Genomic DNA, 23,961 nt, shown 5'->3' with positions numbered 1-23,961 from the left:
TCTTTTGGCAAGGCAAAGATGGGTATTACTTTGGAAGTCCACAAACAGATCCATCTATGAGCAATTCTGTTGCTGGCAGGAAACTCAGTGCAATGGACTTTTGTGCTTACTGACTAATGAGAATCACATCTTGAAATGCAGGCAACTTTTCCATCAATACATATTATCGAAGCAACTATCATAACAGGTTGCGCAAGACGTGAAAATGTTTTCATACCAAGAATACCGCTGATTCTGAATGATTTACCCTTTGATTTCAAACGGCTACAATTTCCTGTTTGTTTTTGCTTTTGCTATGTCAATAAATAAGGCTCAAGGGCAATCACTGCAAGTTGCTGGCATCAATTTGGAAAACAACAACAACAACATTTATTTCTATAGCACATTTTCATACAAAAAAATGTAGCTCAAAGTGCTTTACAAAATGAAGAATAGAAAAATAAAAGACACAGTAAGAAAATAAAATAAGTCAACATTAATTAACATAGAATAAGTAAGGTCCGATGGCCAGGGTGGACAGAAAAAACAAAAACAAACAAAAAAAAAACTCCAGACGGCTGGAGAAAAAAATAAAATCTGTAGGGATTCCAGACCATTAGACTGCCCAGTCCTCTCTGGGCAATCTACCTAACATAAGTCAAACAGTCCTCTTTGGATTTAGGGTTCTCACGGAAGGACTTGATGAAGATGGTCACGTAGACTTCTGGCTTTTAATCCATCCATCATTGTTGGAGCATCATGAAGCTTTGAGTAGGTGGAGGTGGCGCAGGCCACCACCACAAAGAAACCGGAAAAAGAAACAGAAGAGAGAGTAGGGGTCAGTACGGATTTTAGAGCCACAATGAATAATTATTATGATGAATTGAACATACAGAGTATCAGGATTAAGTTAAAGTGAAGTTAGGAGAAAGCCATGTTAAAGTAATGTGTTTTCAGCAGTGTTTTAAAGTGCTCTACTGTATCAGCCTGGTGAATTCCTACTGGCAGGCTATTCCAGATTTTAGGTGCATAACAACAGAAGGCCGCCTCACCACTTCTTTTAAGTTTAGCTTTTGGAATTCTAAGGAGACACTCATTTGAGGATCTAAGGTTACGATTTGGAATATAAGGTGTCAGACATTCCGATATATAAGATGGAGTGAGATTATTTAAGGTTTTACAAACCATAAGCAGAATTTTAAAGTCAATTCTGAAAGACACAGGTAACCAGTGTAGTGACATCAAAACTGGAGAAATGTGCTCGGGTTTTTTTTTCCTAGTTAGGATTCTAGCAGCTGCATTCTGCACTCGTTGCAAGTGATTTATGTCTTTTTTGGGTAGTCCTGAGAGGAGTGCGTTACAGTAATCTAGTCGACTGAAAACAAACGTGTGAACTAGTTTTTCAGCATTTTTCAATGATATAAGAGGTCTAACTTTTGCTGTGTTTCTTAAGTGAAAAAATGCTGTCCTAGGGATCTGATTAATATGCGATTTAAAATTCAGATTACAGTCAACAATTACCCCTAAACTTTTTACCTCCGTCTTAACTTTTAATCCTAATGCATCAAGTTTATTTCTGATAACCTCAATGAATTTATTATTGCCAATCACTATGCCAAATCCATGCTTTTCACTCAGACAGCTCTACGTAGCATGTTCTAGAGTGGGCAATTCTCAGAGTTTGCTCATTTTCGCACCACAAAGGAAAACAAAAAAATATAGTGTATCCAAAGGTTCTGGAATAACCATTTGTATTACCTATTACAATAAAATGTGAATCAGAAAACTGTTTGTTTTGTTTCTATGATGTGTTTCTTTCATTTGGGAAATTCATTATACATTCCCAGGCAACACCAGGTACTCCTGCTAGTACTTGATAAATACGAGCCCTGGTGAGAACTTTCTTCATGGCCCCATGTTTTTTGATTTTTTTTTTTTTTTGGTGTGTTCCCATCCTATGTAGGAAAGAATCTCAAAGAGTTTTCATACACATAGTCCATTTGCTTTGAACTAAATCAGAATCACATCTACTTTGCATTTGCCAGTACTTAATGTAAGGGAATATAGTTAGCGAAATTCAGCAGCTGAGCACAACATCACATATCTTATATGTAAACGTCTACACGTGGAAGTGTGTGCGTCTGTCCAGCCCGGAAGTGGTAAGGGCTCCACCTCCAAAGAAACAGAAAACTCGCTTAGCCACTAATAACACAAGTAAGGCCAGCACGTTGGCAAAGCGAAACCTCCAAAGAAGGACAAAGTTGCTTAGCCGCTAACAAAACGGTATCCCTTTTACTTTTCCTCCCTCTGCTAAGGCACAAGCGATGCAAGCATGTCGGCAAAATGAAACCTCCTAAGAGAGAGATGCCCAGAGTAGTTCCTTTCAATTACCTGACATCTCTACATTTCATTCTTTTTTCTATTTCAATAGTTTCTAGGACTCTGGGCTTTTTTACAGCACAGGCGTACCCAGCTAGTCTTATATATAAACATCTACGCGTGGAAGTGTGTGAGTCTGTCTGTCTGGCCCGGAAGTGCAGGACTACAGCATGAAGCTTGAAGAAAGCGACTCTATTGCCAAAGTGAAACCACCGAGAAAAAGGAGAAACTCGCTTAGCCTCTAATACACAAGTGAGGTGAGCACATTGGCAAAACGAAACCTCCGAAGAAAGAGATACTCGCTTAGCCACTAATGCACAAGAGAGGCGAGCACATTGGCAAAACGAAACCTCAGAAGAAAGAGATACTCGCTTAGCCACTAATACACAAGAGAGGCGAGCACATTGGCAAAACGAAACCTCCGAAGAAAGAGATACTCGCTTAGCCACTAATGCACAAGAGAGCACGTTGCCAAAACGAAACCTCCTAGGAGAGAGATGCCCAGAGTAGTTCCTTTCAATTAACTGACATCACTACATTTCAGTTTTTTTTCTGACGATTTTAATACTTTCTCGGACCCTGGGATTTTTACAGCACGGGCTTACACAGCTAGTAAATAACATATATAACATAAGTTAAGCAACATACATTAAAATAGTTGCAGAATACTGAAGTTTTACAGTAGATGTGAAAGCACATGGGTGTTTAGTGTGTATGCACACACTGATGCTGTATCGGTTCTAAAAGTTTGACTTCGGTATCGTTCAATCTAAAGCAAATAATGGACAGCTCCCACCATTCCACTCCAGCCTCCCTGATGTGTGGCACAATCTGACACCTCCCTACCATGCTGTTCCCATTCAAATTAATTGTGGTTTCCGAGCAAGACAAAGGAGCGAGTCTCCGGCACTTTAAAGAGGGGAAGTTGTCTCTTGTGGAGTTTCCAGTGTTGCCGAATCTCCCCGTGGAGCTTTCAGTACATTCAAGAGCTGAGCACAATGTCTTTTAAACCTACTGTTTACTTCTGTCACTGAACGTACCGAACTGCTGGTACTGTATACCACACATTCTTACACATACACACATGTGTATATGAATACACACACACCTTCATATATTAAAGAAAACACAAATGCGTGAGGAAGCCAGGGTAAGCTATTTGGCTCTGGCAAAGAAACTGTTTAGGTGTCTATTAGATTGAGTTTTTATTGACCAAAAGCGTTTACCAGAACAATTGATGACCTGAGTGAGATGAGTCAGTGGTGATGCTTTACTGGTTTATGACGCTCAGTGCCTTCAGATCCGCAACACATGGAAGAGCACAGCTAATTATCCTCTCAGTAGGCCTTACAACGCATTGTAATTTATTGTTGGAGTGGACCGCTGCTGAACCAAACCAGTCAACAATCGAAAATGTGATTACAGTACACTTTCAATTATGGCATTGTAGAATTGTACCAAAATGATACAGGATGAAACTCAGGCAATTTGACAGAGTAAATGAACAGGCGGGAGTTAAGTTACACATTTAGTTATATATTATTTGATAATATGCCCAAAAATATTAAGCAGGTGTGTTAAAATATGAATATTGGAAAACCGTACCCTCACGGCCTAAGCATCCATAGGCGTCTTTGAGTTTATCTTCTGTATAGCCTGCTCTTTGCTACCACATGGCTTTTGAATGGAGTATTGAAACCGGCCAAGTGCCAGTCTCAATATGGCTACCGAGACAGAGTTGTCTTCGCCATGGTCTTCTCTTCATGGCCAGATGGTGAGGGGGAGAAGTTAAAGGCAAAGTGACCAACTTTATACCATTCTTACCACTAAACACAAACCAATGGAGCATCATCATACAGAATGGCCTCCAATTCTAAACCAGTCATAAACAGTCATACTTTAGACCAACGGAATTAATGTTCCAGTTCCTTTCTGACCAGTTACCAGTGAAAGCACTCAGGTACAACTCAAACCCCAGTTTGTATGTTTAGTCAGAGTGAGAATTCCCCATTTTATGATGGTGTTTACTCATATCACTCTCAAATATCTCCAAGAGGGCCACATTCCCCTGGATTTCACACTTGTATATATACTTCATCGTTGCAAAATCAACGAGGGAGACCAACCAAGTTTAGTTTAGATTGCTTTGCTACCACATGACCTTTGAATGGTGTATTAAACAGGCCACATGCCTGTCTCAGTATGTCTGCTGAAATAGAGATGGTCATGGTCTTCTCTTCATGGCCAGATGGTGAGAGAGAGAGAGGTAAAGGCAAGGTAACCAACTTTGTACCATTCTTACCACAAAACACAAACCAGTGGCGTGTTGTAGTACAGAATTGCCTCCAATTCCAAACCAATCATAAACAGCCACACTTTAGATCAATAGAATTAATTTACTTGTCCTATCCAGGACCATCTACCAATGAAAGCACTCCGGGGCAACTCATCCCCCAGTTGCTTTGTTTATGCAGTTTATGGCCTTCCTCAGGGGGATGGCTTAGACATTCATGTAAGTCCAAACACTGACACCCTTGCCAAGCTGGTTTGCTACATGTGCCACCCCCTTGCCATAAATTTCACATTAAAAGACTCGGGGATTGGGAGAGTGTGATGGATATACACTCCACTACAGTGACTCCATGACAAGCTCTGCTGAGGGCTTACATCAATTTCCTTTAGACAGTAGACGTACAGAATGTATTTGGTTTCACTGTATGATGCTGTCTATAATGATACTCTCTAATACCTTTAATGTCACTTCTATTTTAATTTTCTCAAATCCTGTGTCTGCTGTCTTTAGGCCTCTATTTATTTGTTAATAATGTTCACTTTGGAATATTTGATTCACATTTGCTACGCAGTATCAAAGTTAATGTGCTTCCAATGTCCACATCGTGCCAAAAGTGCGATCGCTCTGACAGGATGACCCACCTATCTGCATCACTCTTGCAATGTAAGATTGAGGGATTTGATTGGTGGTTGCAAAGGAAAGTCATTTTTCACCAACTCTGTATGGGGTTGGTTTGATCTACCCGATCACAACTGAATCTTCACCTTTTTTCTGGTGGTCAACTGCTACCTGATCCAATCATGTGAGAGAAAAAGAGGCTGAAAGGCTGAATCAGCTGCTGGAATTGAACTGATTGATCGGTACTAGTGCAGGTTGTTTTATGCAAACTTAGCCATGTGTGGATGTATTTTTTTACTGTGGTTGCCTAATTACCGGTAGAAATGTTTGGTATGGTATCACTTTAGATTAGGTGTCCTTAATTACTGTTTACTATACTTACCATGTAATTGCCTATATAGTTACTTAGTAACTAAACGTTATTACCTTGTATTTACTGCGTAACAATGCTGTGGTTAAGCTCTTAATTGTATTGTTATTCCACAATTTATATGCATACCTCCTTATAAAACTGTGAAATAACAATTACAATTTAGTACTTAATTATAGTATTACAATGTAAGAACAAGGTAATAACACCTACTTACTAGGAATTATACAGGTAATTACATGGTAAGTACAGCATAATTATGGACACCTAATCTGAAGTAATATGAAATGTTTCCCATAATGCACAGTATTTCCTTTAGTTAGATCGGTCCCCATGTCAGATCACATACATACCTCACGCAGAGTCTCAATATGGTTGTTTCGGTTCACATCAGAGTTTGATTGGTGCGTTCATATCTGTCTAAACCAGGGGTCTACAAACTTTTTTTCCCCTTAGAGCTACTTTCACAAAATGAAAATGGCCGAGAGCTTCTCATGTTTTCTAACGTTTATTCTCATAGCTTATTTCAACCCAAATAAACAGAATAAGCTTGTTTTCCCTTAACATTGACAAAATGTTGGTGTCCACAACTTACATTTTGCATTAAAACATCACAAAAAATATTGACTTCAGCTGCAAGTGCATTTTGTATGTTTGTATGCATTTTCTATTGTATCTCACACTATTGAATTAAAACATGAATGCTGTCAAAACAAAACAATGCAATTACAACTACACAGATATGAGTTATTGATTTGTCATTTTGTTCCATGTCACTGTGTCACTTTATTCACATGTCCAGTTGCAGGTGTGATGCGTTGTTTAGTTAGTCAGATGACTGGCACTGAGGTGTTTGGTGGAGTGGAGCCACTGAGGTTCACTTTTATGGAGTCATTTCAATGTTCGTCTGTCCGTCGTGTTCTGAACTTTGACTTCATGACATTCATGTCAGACTCACAGAGATATGGAGACCCAAACAAAGCAGACATTTTCAGAACTGCTTCGTGAAGATTCTTATAGTTATTTGGCTCTACTAAGCTCTAGAAATGCTGAGAATGCTGTTGAGACTTTAACTGCACATTATTTTGAAGGTTTACTAATATATAATACGTATATAAAATCCAATGTCTCTCTGTCTGTATGTCTGTCCGCTTTTCACAAGAGAACTACTTAACGGATTTAGATCAGGTTTTTTTCTATAATTTGCTTGAACATTCCAGTTGATTTTGCGACTTCTCTCACTTCGCTTTGTATCAGAGTTGGCTTGCGGTAACAACGTATTTCCACGAATCCAAGAAACATGCAGCGGGCCGAGGGGAGGGGTCTTCCTCACTCACTCGCCAGCTTCGGAGCGTGTGCCTTAACTCCACTTAGCTAGCGAACGAGAGAACAATTGAATTGAACTTTGTCTGATATTTAAAATAAAGTGTTACTTAGGTCTTGATGAGTTTGAGTTCGGATATTCTCTTAAGTGTATGCCACATTGAAAAGATAGATTGCAATTCAGATTGTGGATCGCAATATGATTTTTTGGAAAGATCACCCACCCCTAATTTGACTAATCAAGTTTTCAAATTTATGTAGGATTCGTTAACCCTTTGGTGAGCTACTTGGAAAGGGATTGTGAGCTACCGTTGTGAGCGAGCGACGTGTTGGAGACCCCTGGTCTAAATGAACCAGACTTTAATCACTCCAGAGTTTGAAAAAAAAAATCTCTAAATAAATTATATCTGAAAGTGAGTCCACTTTATTGTTCACAGGTTTGGCTTAAGGCATTTTAGCAAGAATTGTGGCTTTCCACTGTCTCCTCATGATCAGATGTGGACATGTGTTACTTGAGCGTTAAGGTTTGAAAAAGGGGAACATAACAGCAGTGATATGAAAACCACAGTACAGGCTATGTTTTTATTAATTTTCTAGCATTATTATTTTCAACTATTATTGCTGTTATTCTAATTTTGTATGGCTTGTTTATTTATTTTCTAATTGGCAATGACAGTTCACAATATTTTAACATGGGTACCGCAATATTTGTTACAGTTATCTGTTACCGGTGATGTGGGCATGACATTGTGACATCACATGGGCATGGCTATGGTGTCATCATGTCGATACCATTTAATCCAAACCTTGGGATTCTTAATAGAAAAGGATCATAGGTGGTGCAGTTAGTTAGCGTAAAAACTGAAGAATAGGCTCAGAAACTTTTGTTTCTTTGCTTTATGACTTAGAACTTTGAAATATTGTTTTGAACGTCAGTGTTGAATTGCTTTTGGTTATATTTTGGTATTAGATCCTTGCCTGTTTCTTGCCAATGGTTTCTCAAAAGTCCAATGTATTACTTTTAATTTCCTGTTCTTTTTTATTCAAGCTGAATACAGGGTGGCAACTGTTTTGAAAAGAAATTAAATCAGGAGTAAAGGAAATGTATAAATTAGCCACAGCCAACTCCTGTCAGATTGATAATTTAGAAATAAAGATGAATATGATAGCCTCATGCAGGTAAGGCTGCCAAGTTTAAAAGGATGACCAAACATGGAAACAAGCAGAAATATTGGGTACATTTATACAACTCTCCCATTCAATGTGTTTATCAGTTTTGTCCATTTTCCTATTTTTTAACTCTCTATCAAGTAATAAAGAACCAATTGTATGATTGAACTCTCTAGTCCTCGATTCTCTCCGTGTCTGTAGTACCGGCCTCAGATAGAAGTGTTTAAGTTGGTATTTTTGACAGGAAAGTAGGAAAGCATATAGAAGCTAGTTAAAGTAGGCAGGTGCTCGAAATGCTTGTGTTAGAGTCAAGGGGAGAATACATCACGGTAATCTGTCCTGGTAGAGACAAAATTACTTTGTTCTAGAAACTGGGACACAAGATGTAGTGCTTGGGTCTCCCTGTTATTATTGAAGGTTTTAATAAATGTGAATAAGGTCTGAACAAAAAAATACACAATGAAAACAAGGTTCAGAACTCAAAGATGGTTCCTAGATCTTCATGATTCAATGGCTTCCAATGGCTAGTGTGGCTCCAGCAGATGTGAATCTGAAAATAAATGTCAACTTATTACTTAGAAGGGAATGGGACAAGAAGGGAGGGGACTTCTTGGGAAGATCCAGAAGTAAGGTCATCATTCTTCCTTGACCTCCTCCTTTATTTTTTGGGCAGGACAAGGAAGGGGGTTTAATACTTGTCCTTCAGCTTAACCCGTCTGTCATGGTTTGGTCTGAATATTGACATTTTGTAGCCAGAGATGCTATATTCTCAACTGTTGTCAGGGTCAAATCCCGCATTTCTAGGGGCTACGTCTCCAGGGTCGTGGCCTTGACTTAATTGACAGATGGCGTTAAAGGTCAACCTTTTGCTCGGAGCTTTATCCAACCTATGGATAAAATCCTTACTTTCATTTTGACTTGTTGTGTGTTTACTATCCTTGTCATGCCTGGTTTTCATCTTATAGCCTGTTTTATTACCTCAATTTTTGCCTTTCATCTGGGTTGCTTTGTTTTGCCTTTCTATATTCTCTTTTGTTTTGCCCTTTGTCTATCCATCCATCCATCCATCCATCCATCCATTATCCAGCCTGCTATATCGTAACTACTGGAGCCAATCCCAGCCAACACAGAGTGCAAGGCAGGAAACAAACCCTGAGAAGGGCACCAGCCCACCGCAGGGCGTGCACACGCACACACACACCAGGGACAATTTAGAATCACCAATGCACTGTGGGAGAAAACCCACGCAGACTTGGGGAGAACATGCATACTCCACGCAGGGAGGACCCGGGAAGCGAACCCAGGTCTCCTTACTGCGTGGCAGCAGTGCTACCCACTGTGCCACCGTGCCGCCCTTGTCTATCCAGTGATCTGAAACAAAGACCGACCACACTCCTTGGGTACTGTGTTTCTTCAGAGAATACTTGGGTACCGCTGGTTGGACTTTGTGTTGCTCATGGAGTCCCGAATGAGGCCTGTTATCTGCATTGTGAGGGAGCATCAGTTACTGCACTACGGCCATGTGGCGCGATTCCCTGAGGGTGATCCAGTTTGCATGGTCCTCATTGTTGAGGACTCGAGTGGCTGGACCAGGCCAAAGGGACGCCCACATAACACCTGACTGCGGCAGATAGAGGGTCATTTCCGAAGGGTGGGACTGGACCACATGTCTGCCTGCCTGCCTTGCCAACCAGGATCCCAAACTGTTTTGTCGTGTGGTGTGTGGTGAGGAAACGCGCTGTACCAGTAAATGCTCCCAAACCTAACCTGACCTGACCTGACTGCCTTTTGCCCGCTTCTTTCGGTTTATGAGTTATCTGAGTAAATCAGTTATCTGTTTCCTACCGAGTCAGGACACCGTCCCTGGTGTTTTCACTTGTGCAGAACCCCCAACATACTCCGAAAGTACACTTTTTTTTAAATTTTTCTGCATTGCAGCATACTTATTTGTCACTAGTGGACATCTGGTGTCGTGAAAAAAGTTACACTGTTATAGAAGTGGATAAGCAAATCTGTGGGGATGCAATCCACGGATAGCAAAGATTTGAGGCTCTGCTTTCTACTCTGCTCAGAGCTGCATCTTGTCATCTACCTGATGCTGAAGGAATAAACTTTGATTTCCAGCAAATCATATCCTCCCCAAACTGGATTTAGAAAATAGATGCTGTGTATAAAATGAGTGTACATGTGAGGAGAGGTGGTGGTAGAGATTTAAATGTAAGCTTTTCATGGACGACTGCGGCGAAATTGGGTTTCCCATTCAATAAGGAGATTTTCTTGACAGGAACGAAACCCCCCAGGTAGGGTTGCTTTTTCTGCATATTTTGTGTTTGAGGTGAGTCCCCCAGAGGTATTTCTGGTTATGGGGTCCCAAACGACCTTTGAACGGTCATCACGTTTTACTGCGGGCTGCATGCCGCCAAGAGCAAATGATTCTCATTTGTATAAGTGAATGCTAAAATGGCTTTCTTTTTCTGTTTATAGGCCATCCTAGATATTTCAATCAGCTCTCAACAGGATTAGATATGGTTGGCTTAGCAGCGGACTGGCTGACATCTACTGCTAATACTAACATGTGAGTATTTGCTTTTATGGCGCTCTGACATCTCGCCGCTTGATGTTTCACGTAGAAATGTCTGGAATGTCAAAGTCTTTGTTATTTTAGCATTTAAAGAATACTTTTAATAAAAATGCGCTTATGGTATTTATTGGATAATCGCCATGTTGCTCTTCAACGGCCACTAGAGAGGTTTCTTTTTTTTTTTGAGAGAGAAACAAAAAACAAAGCATCTTTCAAAAAGCAAATGACATTAAGAAATGAAAAAGGGGGGGAATACGGCCAGCATGTCCTGAATAAACAAGAATTCAGTATTTGTTTTGTGTCTCACGCTGGTTTTCTGGTAAAATGAAGACGTCCCTGCTTACAATGGCAGAATCCTGAAATCTCCAGTGAATGTGGATTAATTTAGAGTTGTTAGAATGATAATTAGTTTTATAAATGAGCTCCATTGTCATTTGGGATCTTATTTTTTTAGGGTGGGGGAATAGGACTGAGCAGGATATGAATCTTAAACCACACACAGTGTAGTGCCATCTACAGGGATATTCTTATCATCACCTTTGCTAAAATCCATCACATGTAATCCCACGGCTTCCTTGGCTTGTCAAATTTTCCACACACTTCCCCTATGGCAGTGCAATGTTTTTCAAAAGATTGTAAATAATAAAGGGTCTGCTTACCATTGTCAACATGTCACAGCAGGCTGCACCTGCCAATATGACATCTGTCCTTATCCTGCTAGATCTCTCCTCTGCCATCGACGCGGTCAACCACCAGATCCTCTTTGCCATTCTCTCTGACTTTGACATCACTGGGATTGCCCTCAGGTGATATGAGTCGTACCTCTTGAGCAGATCCTACCATGAGTCCTGGCATGGCGAGAAGTCAAGGGTGCATCAGACAAGCATGAGGGAGCCCCGAAGATCGATGCTGGGCCTTCTCTTCTTCTGCCTTTTTTCCTCCTCACTGGTCCCTTAATCATTGAGTCCCATAGTTTCTCTTATTTAGTGCTATGCAAATGATACACAGCTGTATCTGTGGTTCCAGCCAGATGACCACATGGTATCAGCTAAAATCACTGCATGTCTCATTGGATGAAGGAACGCTATTGTATCTCCTGCTAAACCTAGCAATTACGGATCCTTTTGCTCAGCTCACCCATCAGCTCAGCAACCTATTTCAGTTCATTATCACTAACACCCTGCAAGTCAGTACATAATCTTATGGTGGTGATCGATGACCGACTGTCTTTCATAGACCATATTGCTACAGTCTCTCCGTCTTGCAGATCCACTCTGTATGATATTGACAAGACTGGTCCGTACCTAAAGTAAATAGATTTAAGAGAGATTACAGCACAAAACTTGGTCCAAGCTTTGGTCTTTGTCATGTCTGGACTACTGCAATTCTCCTCTGGATGGTGCACCAGCATGTGTCACCATATTGAAAGATCTGCAGCAGTATATCTGGTGTCTAGTCAGCCGAGGAGGGTATATGTCACTCCTTTCTTCACATCACTACATTGGCTTCTTGTAGCGGCACATATTAATGTTCAAATCCTTGACTCTTGCCTACATAGTAGTCACTGGGTCAGTACATATTTTCACACACGTGTGATTAGGAGGAAGCTAAGTGGACCAAGTGGAGGTAATTACTCACTGGGCCAGGGTTACACTAAACCTACTTCTGTTTTCTCTGTAGGCTAAATACAGGAAACACCTACCTGATTTAACAGCAATGATGTCACTTTCCGTTTCTGGTGCCAAGAATCAAGTCACTTCCAGTCCCGGCGCCAAGTATGACGTCACTTCCGGTTCTGGCCCTTTGATGACATCACCTCCACTTTTGGCATTTAAAACTGCCATCATCTCAGCACTGTAAAAGCATCAGTCTCAACACACAAAAGAAGGTTTGGGGCAGCCACCCTTATAAAAGGGTAATGAGTAAAGCAAGTAGTGCTCTGTTTGAGTTCCATGGTGAGATGTAGGCAGTTTTAAATGCCAAAAGTGGAGGTGGTGTCATCAAAAGGCCTGAAGCGGAGGTAACGCTGTTCTTGGAAGTGACATTGAATCAGGCAGGTTTTCCCATATTTGGCCTGCAGAGATAACAGAGGTAGGTTTAGTGCACCCCGCCACCCACTGGCCTGGCGGGTAATTACCTCGAATTGGTCCACTCAGCTCTCTCCTAATCGCACATGTGTGACACAACCTTATTCATGACCTCTAACCTTTCCTAGGAATGTCTTTAGTTTTATGAGTCAGCTTTGTTTTCATTTCCTCTGTATGTTGTAATCAGTGGTTCTCAACCTGTGGGGCAGGCTCCCCTAGGGGGGCACGAAGTAACAAAGAGGGGGGCGCCAAGATGTGAAAAAAAGAAAACAAGAATCAAAAATATGAAAAAAAACATCTGTTGAAACCAAAACAAATTAACTTAAACTACATTCTGATACTAGAACAATACATATAGAGTTAGATAAATGTCGATAAAAGTTAAGTAGGTATAATAAAATATCCATCCGTTTTCCAACCCGCTGAATCCGAACACAGGGTCACGGGGGTCTGCTGGAGCCAATCCCAGCCAACACAGGGCACAAGGCAGGAACCAATCCTGGGCAGGGTGCCAACCCACCACAGGACACACACAAACACACCAAGCAGCCAATTTAGAATCACCAATCCACCTAACCTGCATGTCTTTGGACGGAAACCGGAGCGCCCGGAGGAAACCCACGCAGACACGGGGAGAACATGCAAACTCCACGCAGGGAGGACCCGGGAAGCGAACCCGGGTCACCTAACTGCGAGGCAGCAGCGCCACCATGCCGCCTAAAATATGCATCTACATTTCAAAAAAATGTTAGGGGGGAGCGCGATTCAAACTGTTATGAAAACTCGGGTCGCAAAGAAACAGAAACGCTGTTGTAATCTGTTATTAGATCATAATTAGTTCGTAAGAATTACTTGTGAACGTTTTGATATCACTTCAGGGTTTTTTTTTTTTCTCCGGCACCTACTTTCTGTGTAAGAAATGAAATGTTTGTAATGTCTGTATGTTGTCTTTTATGCACCTGTTTTCTATGTCTGCACATTAAGTCTGGAGAAATGCAATTTCGTTCAGCTATGCATCCATTGTTGTACTGTTGTATGGTATTAATGACAATAAAGTTCACTTACTTACTTACTTACTCCAGACTCACCACTACGAGAAAACCCAAACATGTGATATACTGTTTGACTCATCTTAATGTCTGCTTATGCAAAATATCCCCTTAACCCATTTATGCCTAGGGTTGAAATTTTTGAGTTTGTGCATGAAATTCACATATGTTAAGTAGAAAAATATAAGGAACAAGAATTTGAAGAGGAAAAAAAAACATTACATTCCATTGTTGAGTTATGTGGCGTTCCAAAATTGGAACACTAGGCAAATCCACTTCTTACATTATAGATAACGTATAAAATTACCTGACTTTCATTCCAATAATGGAACACGAGGCATTAATGGGTTAATTTTGACTCTCTAGAACAGAACATTTGTCATTTGCAGGCCATTGTTGGACCATATTTCATGCAGGAAATGACACTCTTATGTTAAAAAGTAAACCAATAGGTGTCTTCAACAACAGTAATTAGAAGGACCTCAAGTTGTGCATACCACAATAACTGGCCACAGGGGTTCACCCCCTAATAGGATATGAAGGGTCAAATGTATTCCTTTTCACAAAACTGGGTATCAGTGATAGATAGATAGATAGATAGATAGATAGATAGATAGATAGATAGATAGATAGATAGATAGATAGATACTTTATTAATCCCAAGGGGAAATTCACAGTGATATAAGTATATAGAGTGTCATTTTATTCTGTGGTTACTGGTCATGAATACAATAATATTTTGGAGATTTGATTCTTTAATGGTGGTCCTAGCCCTCTGAGAGCCTCTCCCAGAAAGCTAAAAATAATAAATTTTAAACATAAGCATGTGGAATATTGTTTTACAATACTTCAAGGTCAGTGATGACGAATATGATGTTATTTTTTTATTTTTGATTCTTTGCTATTTTGTTTTTGGATCTTTTGTGTTCATAAGAATTACTTATGATTGCATTGTACATCACCTCTTGTCTGGGTAGACTTGAAATTAGGTTTGGCTTGTTTCTGGCGTTTCATCATCTGGCTGCACTTTAGATTCTCATGGCGTCTTTACTCAGACATCACAACTGTGATTTTGTGTTACAACTTCCTTCTTGAAATAGCAGACTGGTAAAGATGGAGCTGTTAGGAATGTGTTAGGTAAGTGAGAGTCTAACCATTTTGTTTATCTATGTTGTTTTCTGCTTTGAAATACTTTACTTTATCATTATTGCAGTTTTCTATGGGTGCCACTTTTATGTTTATCAAGTGGATTCAAAAAGCATTCAGACTCTTCTTCACTGTCTGCACACTTAATTGTGTTATATATTATTTTTAATGTATAAATTTGCAATTTTTGTACATTTCTCTAAACTTAATAAGAAACATGTTTTCCGAAAGGTTTGCAGATCAAAAAAAAATCAAAAAGTAAAATCTTGTTCATCTAATTATTCAGATCCTTTGCTTGTGGCACTCCAAATTGTGCTCAAGTACATCCTGTTTGCTTTAATTAGACTGGAAAACTTGATTTGGACTCGACCTGTGGCAAATCAGATTGCTTTAGAAAGGCACACTGCCAGGCTTTGGCCTACATGGGCCTAAAAGGGGTTTTGGCTTTAAAGTTTAAAAATGCCTTTAAAGTCGTAAAATATCTAGGATGACTCTCAAATAAGATAAACTGTCATAAAACTCTGACTTGAAAATATTTCATAACAGGATTTTTTTTCTAAATTAGAGTAAAATAAGAATGAAAAAGCTCAAAAGGAACATAAAGGAGGTGCCTGAAAGGAAATCAAGTCCAGGAACAGGATCCAAAACAGACACCCAATAACCAGAGCAAAAGAAAATCAAAAAAGAGTAAATCCAATACAAAAACAGCACTTACAAATGACTCCTACAGACCGAAATCCATCAGTCCTGAGATCCTCTACCGCAGGCGTTCCCAAACCTTTGGACGTCAAGTACCACCTGAGGTTAAGTGAGTTGCGTTGCGTACCACCCGCACCTTGTTGAAAGGGAGGGAGAGCTGTAAGGGGGGGAGTTCGGGTCTAAACCGCCCCAAAATCTGAATAAAAACTTAAGAATTGGAAGAAATTATGCATAAAATTAATGAAAAAATTTGTGCATGTACATAAAATGATAAATTCCACCCCGAAACTAAATCCTGCCTTCGGCCAGTATGTGACACAGTTACCGAAGACGAAATGGTTTCGGCTTTGTACTTAGATCTAGTGACTACGATGCAATACACCGGCAGTGCACGTATAACGACAAACGCGAGCGGTTTCTGTGAGGCAGAGTCACCTAAGACTAAATAGTGTCGGCGTTGTGCTTTCATCTAGTGACCAAAAGCTCAAACAGTGAAGAAGTAGAAGTTGACTTCCGCGAAACGGAATTATGGTAGCGTTAAATGAACTAAATACTGATTCGAATAATAGGTTTTATTTATTCAGATGATGAAATTTCACACCACACTAAATTTGGGAATCCACGTATTATTGTATTTAAACAGTTTCATTGGTTTTTGCTCACAACAGGCTTGTCATAAAGGGTTTTGCAAGGATAAATTAAATTTCAGGGACTGCGATGCGTACCACCTGAAAAGGCTCCGAGTACCACAGTTTGGGAACCACTGCTCTACTGCAGCTCTTGAACAGCCAGAGAGATGCCCCAGGAGTGGTGGTTTATGTACCTGCATTCCAGTCCACCAAGGCCTTCTGCCTTCAGCCGCCACCCAGGTCACACTGCACGCAACCCCTACTCCTCCTACAGGTGGTGGGCCCACAGGAGGACAGTCCCATGTTACTTATTTGGGCTATGCCTGACCAGGCCCTGTGGTAGGGCCAGCCACCAGGTGCTTGTCTGCAGACATTGCTCCCAGGCTTGGCTCTAGGAGGAGGCCCTGGTAACCCCATACCAGACAGGGTACTTTTTTCAAATTTATGGGTTTGCATTATTAGGGGTTTTGAACTACTTTTGTCTGACCCCTCACCTGGGAGAAAATTGTCTTGAGAGGCCCTACCAGGAGTTTCTGCTCCTCCTGGATGAATCCTTTTAGAGAATTTAACGGCATGGTCAGCTGGGAGGAGACCCTGTGGAAGACCCAAGGCTTGCTGGGAAGAAATCACCCAGATGGAAAGGGAACAACTTGGGATTTCACAATATGAGTTGGCAAGTGTGGCTGGAGAAAATGACATTTGGGCCTCACATGACCCAGATAAGCGGTGAAAAATGAATGAATGAATGAATGTCTCAGGAGTGGTGATGTCAGGGTAGCTCTGCCTCTTGGGGTACCATGAACAGGGCACAAGGAATAGACACACATTTAAAGACATAGTAAACAATTAATGAAAATGAACAAAACCATCAGTGACAGCATGAAAAAATGAAAAATAATCGTTCAAATTGCACAATAAACCATAAAATAAACATAAGCCAGGGAGTAGACATTGGTTAATTATCTAAATGTTACCCACTAGCAAACATGCCAGCACCTACGCACACCAGGGAGCCCTTCAGTGGGGACAGAACATAAGAAATTTGACAAATGAGAGGGGAGCAGTCTCAATATTTTATCCAGGCGACTGTCATGAAATTACTTCAAACTGCTTCTGGCCCGAATGCAGCCAAGGTGGTGTATGTATCCCGCCAATGCCGGGTGATGCACATTCAATACGTACCAAGGATCGTACTGGAAGCACTGGTCACGCAATTTAGAAGTCGTCATGGAAACTACATCCACCTGATGGAAGCAAAGTGGCGTGGCTGTGTATATTGGGTTTGGCTGCTAATTTCGAGAAACTGTCCAAATTTGAGGTAAGTTGTGGTAAGGTAAAAATACGTACCAGCTTACTGTTTGCTTATGTGCTATATTCAAATTAACAATCTCCACTTAATTTAGCATCTGCTTGACAGCAAAAGTACAAATAATTTCATATATAATTGTAAATAAATTTAGGCAACAAGGGGTTAAAGGTTGTCAAAGTTTCTGCTTTAATTGCATGTGTTAGTAGTTGTTTACCAAATTCCCACAACTCTTTACATACAGAAGGGCTTCCTGGCTTCAGTTCAAAATGCACTTCCCTTTAATTCCCACTGATGTCCTCAAGTATGTGATTCACCATTAAGATGAAGGAATTCTGATGGCTCCACTTTATCAATTTCTTTAAGGATTTTGAAGACCTGGATTAGATCCTCATGCAGTGCCCTCTGCTTGAAATTAAACAGTTTTAATTTTCGGCATCTGTCACAGAAGGTCATGTCCTTAAGTCCCATGATGCACTTGGCTGCTCTCCTCTGCACAGCTTCAAATGCTGCTATGACTTTCTTGTAGCTTGGTGACCAGAATTGTACACGATACTCCAGATGTGGCCTCACTAATTCATTATACAATCTGAGCATAATTTCCCTTGATTTCTATTCAAACAGTTTTAACAATATTACATTTTGTTCGGCTTTTATTAATCATATCTACACATTGCTTAGAGGATGAGATCTTTGTGTCAGCATACACCCCTGAATCCTTTTCAGAGGTGTGACAGTGTGGGTTGACTCCTTGCTCCCTCTTCCATTATGGGAACCTCTCGAACCCGACACCATCGATAATGTAACCGGACAAGCAGAGCTGATGAGGACAAAACACACCAAGCAAGGGGATAGGGGAAAAGTGCAAGTGCTTTTATTAAAACAAATCAAAATCATGGTGTCCCAAAGTGCAGTGCTCACAACTGTTAATAAATAACTAATCCATAAAAAAAAAAGTGCAATTGTGGATGTTAAAATCAACAAATAGAAAAATCTGTTAAAAACGAGGTTCAGATTCAGACAGGAGTCTTCGTAAAATGCTCAGACCCCAGTGCTTCCCTTTTAAAAACCGACGCCTGTCCAGCTTATCCTTTTAGGACCTCACAGCATGGAGAGACATCTACCAACAGGCACAGACACCCATCAGCTCTGGCCTGTGTCCCCTCCACCCGTTCCACGGGCAATCTTATACCGGCGCACCATGCAGGACCATCTGGGTCTGTATCGTGCACGGGAACCACTCTCACAACGCTACCACGCCCCCCTCCTCACAAAGACGCGAGTGTGGTGATCAATTATTTAAACCTCCAATCAGATGTGGACCCCAATTTACCGCAAGAAGTTGCTTCCTGCAGAACAGTGACAGTAACATCTGTGAATTTCACAAGTTTACTAAGTATATTGGAATAAGTTTCATTAATCTTCTTCTTCTCTTGGCTGCTCCCATTAGGGGTTGCCACAGTGGATCATCTTCTTCCATATCTTTCTCAACCTTGTTCTGTTACACCCATCATCTGCATGTCTTCTCTCACTACATTCATAAACCTTTTCTTAGGCCTTCCTCTTTTCCTCTTCCCTGGCACCTCTATCCTTAGCATTAATATAATTCAGAAAAAATAATGGATCTAGGAAAGAACCTTGAGAGACTCCACTGATGACCTCACTCCATGTCGAGCAGTCTCCTCTCCTCTCATCTGTATTCTTTGTCTTCTATTGGTTAACCAACTTGTGATCTACTTTTGTAGGCAATCTCTGTTGACTACGGTCTCTAGTTTTTGAATTATTCTTCGGTGTGGGACTGAGCCCAAGGGTTTTTGAAATCTTAGGGTCACAAAAAGCTTAAAGGTCACCAGCTGCACCACAGAACGGCCACATGAGTGACTCAGTTACTCAACCACCAGGAAAAGGTAAACAGAAAAGGTACAAATTCCATAACCAAAAGAACAGAAAACAAATTAGACGATATCTGAGTAAGCCTGTCTTCTTATCACTGCCCACACTTAAAAATGGCTTTTTTAAGGTGGTGGTGCCTTCACTAACACTTCCCTCCATGTGAATAGTGTTTTTCAGGAAGCCTCGCCTTTTCTTTCTCTTTTCCGATTCCTTCATCCTGTGATATGCTGCCTTTGTTATGTTGCTTCCAGGTGTTCAATTTCTTGGCAGCATGCAGACGCTTAATGTGCCTCCTGATGTTCTGTAATCTGCAAGTGATTGCACATGTACCTATAATGTATGTATATATATATATATTGTGAACGCTGGCCCGGACACAGACAGATGGACATCATAATTTCACCACACACCGTTTATTTAACAACTACTATGTACAAACTCTACTGTGCAGTCACACCCCAGTGCCTCCAGCACCGATCCCCCAAAGTACAGGCCACACTCATCCAGTCTAGGTGCCTTTCTCCGGGCCGCCTCCCGTCCTCGCTCTAGCTCCGTCTTCCTTCCTCTCGACTCTCCCCACGACTGCTGGGAGGCGGCCCCTTTTATGGGAACCCGGATGGGCTCCAGATGCTTCCCAGCACTCCTCTGCAGACACGCCCTTGTGTGGCGGAAGTGCCGGCTGCGCACCCGGAAGCCGTCTGGGTGTCCCCTGTTGTCTTCCCCCCTGCACTTCCTGGTGTGACGGAAGTGCTGGGCTCCAGGGCTGTTCAGGCAGTGGGGCGCCGCCTGGCGGTGGCCACAGGCCCCTACAGGGCTGGGCTTCCATGCCCCTTTCCCGAGGCCACCAACATAACCAGGGCGGACACCCCCTCGTGGTCTGGTGGAGATACAGGCAACTCCTCCGGTCCTCCTGGGCGTCCCGGCCGGGCTCCTGCCTTGGCCGGATGTGGCAGATGATGGTCTGGAAGTGGGGCGCCGCCTGGCGGTGACCACGGGCCCCTACAGGGCTGGGCTTCCATGCCCTCTACCCGAGGCCACCAGCGTAACCAGGACGGACGCCCCCTCGCGGTCTGGAGGAGGAACAAGCCCTCCTCTGGTCCTCCTGGGTGTCCCGGCCGGGTGCCACAATATATATGTATATATATATAAAAAAGTCAATGCATGTGTGTTCCAGCATCACTTCCAAACAGGTGAAGCGATTTTCATGAAACTTGATACACATGTTTTTCATTGGTCGACTAAAAATACTGTAGGGTGAAATCAACCCTAACCCACCACCTTCTGCATAGGGTAGGGGGTGATCTTGCTGTCTTTTATGCAGGTTATTATCCAGTAGACACTTGGAATGGCCACCAGAGAGCGAACTGGAGGTGACTGCCAGCATTCTTTAGGTTTGAGCAGCACCGCACCCCTGTTGCTTTTGAAATTAGAGTTGGCCGGTTCCGAGCATCAACGGGAAGATAACATACATACAAGACCACAAGACAAGCACATTAGTGAGTCTTCATTGTTTGATAATTTATTTTTAGTTTTAAAGTTGAGTTTTTTTTTATAATTATATATTTTTCTCAAACAATTAAAAAAAAAACAAAAAAACTTTATTTTCCTCCCGGGCAACGCTGGGCATTTCAGCTAGTTACACCATAAATAGCAAAGTTTATTACTGACACTCACATTCTCTTCCATAAGTGAAGGCCACATAGGCTTAAGTGGAAACTTGGACTGGTGAAGTATGTAGAAGGAGTTTTAATAAATAACACAACACAAATAACTTTATTATTTCAAGTAGCCAGCGATAATACAATTGGAGTAGTCGGCATGATCCTCTTCACTGATTATTGCCGAGAAAAACAGGAAGGAAGCAAACCATCTTTGTTTGTGTGTAGGAAATAACTGAAAGTTATTAAACTACATTGGATTCAGGAAGTTTTCAGACTTCTTCAGTTTTTTTCACATTTTGTTATGTTGATGATAAAATCATTTATTTTCCTTCCACGTGAAGCAACACTTCATACCTCAGAATACTCGAGATACAATCGCAATCAGCTTCTCACTGATCTTTCAAGCCTGCTCCTCTTCTAATCTCCTCGTTTCCCAGTCTTTTCTTCCATGTTCACCATGCCTAATGAGTAAAGGGATTGTTACAAGTCTTTCAATGCTCAAATAGTCATTTATTGCACTCATTTGTCTCCATAATAGGAAATAAGAAATGAAAACATATTTTAGTGGCATCAGGCCTTTATTTGACTTAAACCACAGAAGATATTGAAAAGCTCAATTTCTTCTAAGTACTGTATGAGTCAATTTTAATGGAGGCCTATATCTTTTGGAATGGGGCTATATATTTAAGTCTACATATACTATATAATAAAACGCTATGGTCTGTGTGTCCAGTCCCTCCAGTTGGTTTTGGTGATGCAAAGAAATAGGAATTTTGAGAGTGAGACATGTGGGGAGAAGTAAAGGCGCATGCTGAGAGATGCGCCTTCAAAGATGGAAAGTATTAAACAGGAGGTGAGAATGGCGTCTCGAAAATGAGAAGAAAGCTTTACGGGAGCACACTTGAGAGGTGAAGTGCCATTGAATAGATAGTCAGACACACAGGTATACGGAGGAAAGGCACTGAAGGTAGACATAGGACAAGAGATAGTAAATATTTCTTAATTATTCTATTACCTGTCTTTGACAGATACTGTAGCTAGCAGTATATGTTTTGTGATGGACGACACCCGTGGTTCGGGTTCCTTTCCTGGCCAGGAGACCAATGTAGTGAGTAGTGTGAAAGTTAATTTTTACTGCTGAATATGATTTTCACAAATTGATTATATACGATTATACCGAATAACTTCAGTCCTTGTTAGCTGTTACCTTTTGCCTTTAGAACTCTAAACAGTAAACCCCCGATTCTCTAAAGAATCGTAAATCCAAGAATGGCAATCACTTTCTGTTCCCTTATGATCATTATCAAGAATTAGCAAAATATGGGTGTGTGGCAAACCCCTCTTCTGAAACTCTATAACGTGGATAATTGCTTTAATGGTCCCAAATTGTACTACAATAGTAGTACAATCCTACTATTGTAGGATCTAATGCACTCCATAAAGTTTTTACTTTCGGGTACATCGTTAGTCAAAAGATTCTGTAAATATTCAGGATATTCATCCAAAGGAGGCAACTTAACTTGACACTTTTGACAACAACGTGTAAACCCGTCAGTTCTATTGCCTGTTTTTTCTTCAAGAAAGTTAAGTGAATGACAATGACTGCAAATGACAATCATTAATCCCAATGAACTTTCATGACCAGTGGACTCATTCTAGAATGCGTTCTCAGCTATCTGGTGGAATTGTTCAGCCGCTGTCCATCATTCCTCTCTTTGGCTTTTTCTTTGTTGGAATACTGAACATCTTAAACCTTCTAAATCAGCCTTTCTGCAGTTTCCTCTGATATTCTTTGTGATGAACAATTGCCCAAGCCTTCCAAACGCTTCTCCCGTTGTTCTGTTGTCTCGTTTGCACGCCTATACGATACCTGGGTTTGACTCTAGGAAGCCGCTGGATTTGACGCTGAGGCGCTGTGCGCGTACGCTTTCTGCACAGCTTGCTTCTGGCGTCTGGCATCCAGGCACATATACAACCTTCATTTAGTAATGTAGATATTTTAATTAAAGCCTCCTGATCTGTGACCCAGTCCCGCTGCTGCTTCTCTGCCAGGGCAAGTATGGATAAGGGAACCAGAATAATCTATCGTTACAGAATCCTGACTCCAAGGGTCCTGCTTATCAGTAACTAGCAAGGATGTGAGAAATGAAACTAATCACAAACTACTGCAATTGAGAAGTGTATTTAAGAAGTGTTACCACCATCTGTAATTCAGTCACATCCTTTCATGTACTGAGTGTCTTCTCGTACATGTTAATAAAGGTATTGTTCTCATCCTGGACCGGCTTTGTGATTTAACTTTAAAAGTTGGCACTGCAAGCACATCCTGCCTCTCCCACTCACCCACAGTGCCAGATAAGGTATTTTCTGTCAGTTTTATGTGGGAGGCCAGGTTCTGAACACTGAATGACCTGACAAGCCCTTTCAGGAGGAAAAGCAGGGTGTTCCCTGCCTCACCCAGAATATTGGCCAGAGATGCCAACAATGCAGTGAATATGTTGGCATCCTGACACGTACAATGGAGGTATGGGGGAGACAGTCTGTTCGGACTACTTGCTCCACCGACATTCTAGGTGGAAGTGACCCTTTGCTATGATACATGTACAGACATCCGCAGGGCATGCTGGGAACTGTAGTCCCATCTGGCAGCACTGTTGGGTTCTATGGGTGCCGTCAGGGCCTGCTATAGTGATTTATGATTCCTACTTTGTGGGGCTTCTGCCTGGGCCTGGAAGTGCTTTCTATGGGCAATGTCTTGGCCCTGGAAGTGCTCCCGCA

At 41.4% G+C, this 23,961-nt stretch overlaps 1 protein-coding gene across 1 annotated transcript in view; it reads left to right on the top strand.

Annotated features, from left to right (window-relative positions):
* The window catches only part of gad2 (glutamate decarboxylase 2), a 117,632-nt gene that overhangs the window by 31,362 nt on the left and 62,309 nt on the right, over positions 1 to 23,961 (top strand). Inside the window, exon 5 of the mRNA XM_039753912.1 lies at positions 10,617 to 10,707. Coding sequence (XP_039609846.1) covers positions 10,617 to 10,707 — 91 coding nt within the window. The remainder of the gene's footprint in view (positions 1 to 10,616; positions 10,708 to 23,961) is intronic.

This window comes from Polypterus senegalus, chromosome 5, assembly GCF_016835505.1.
Source record: "Polypterus senegalus isolate Bchr_013 chromosome 5, ASM1683550v1, whole genome shotgun sequence".
Lineage (NCBI taxonomy): Eukaryota > Metazoa > Chordata > Cladistia > Polypteriformes > Polypteridae > Polypterus > Polypterus senegalus.
This window is presented reverse-complemented; position numbering and strand designations above follow the sequence as displayed.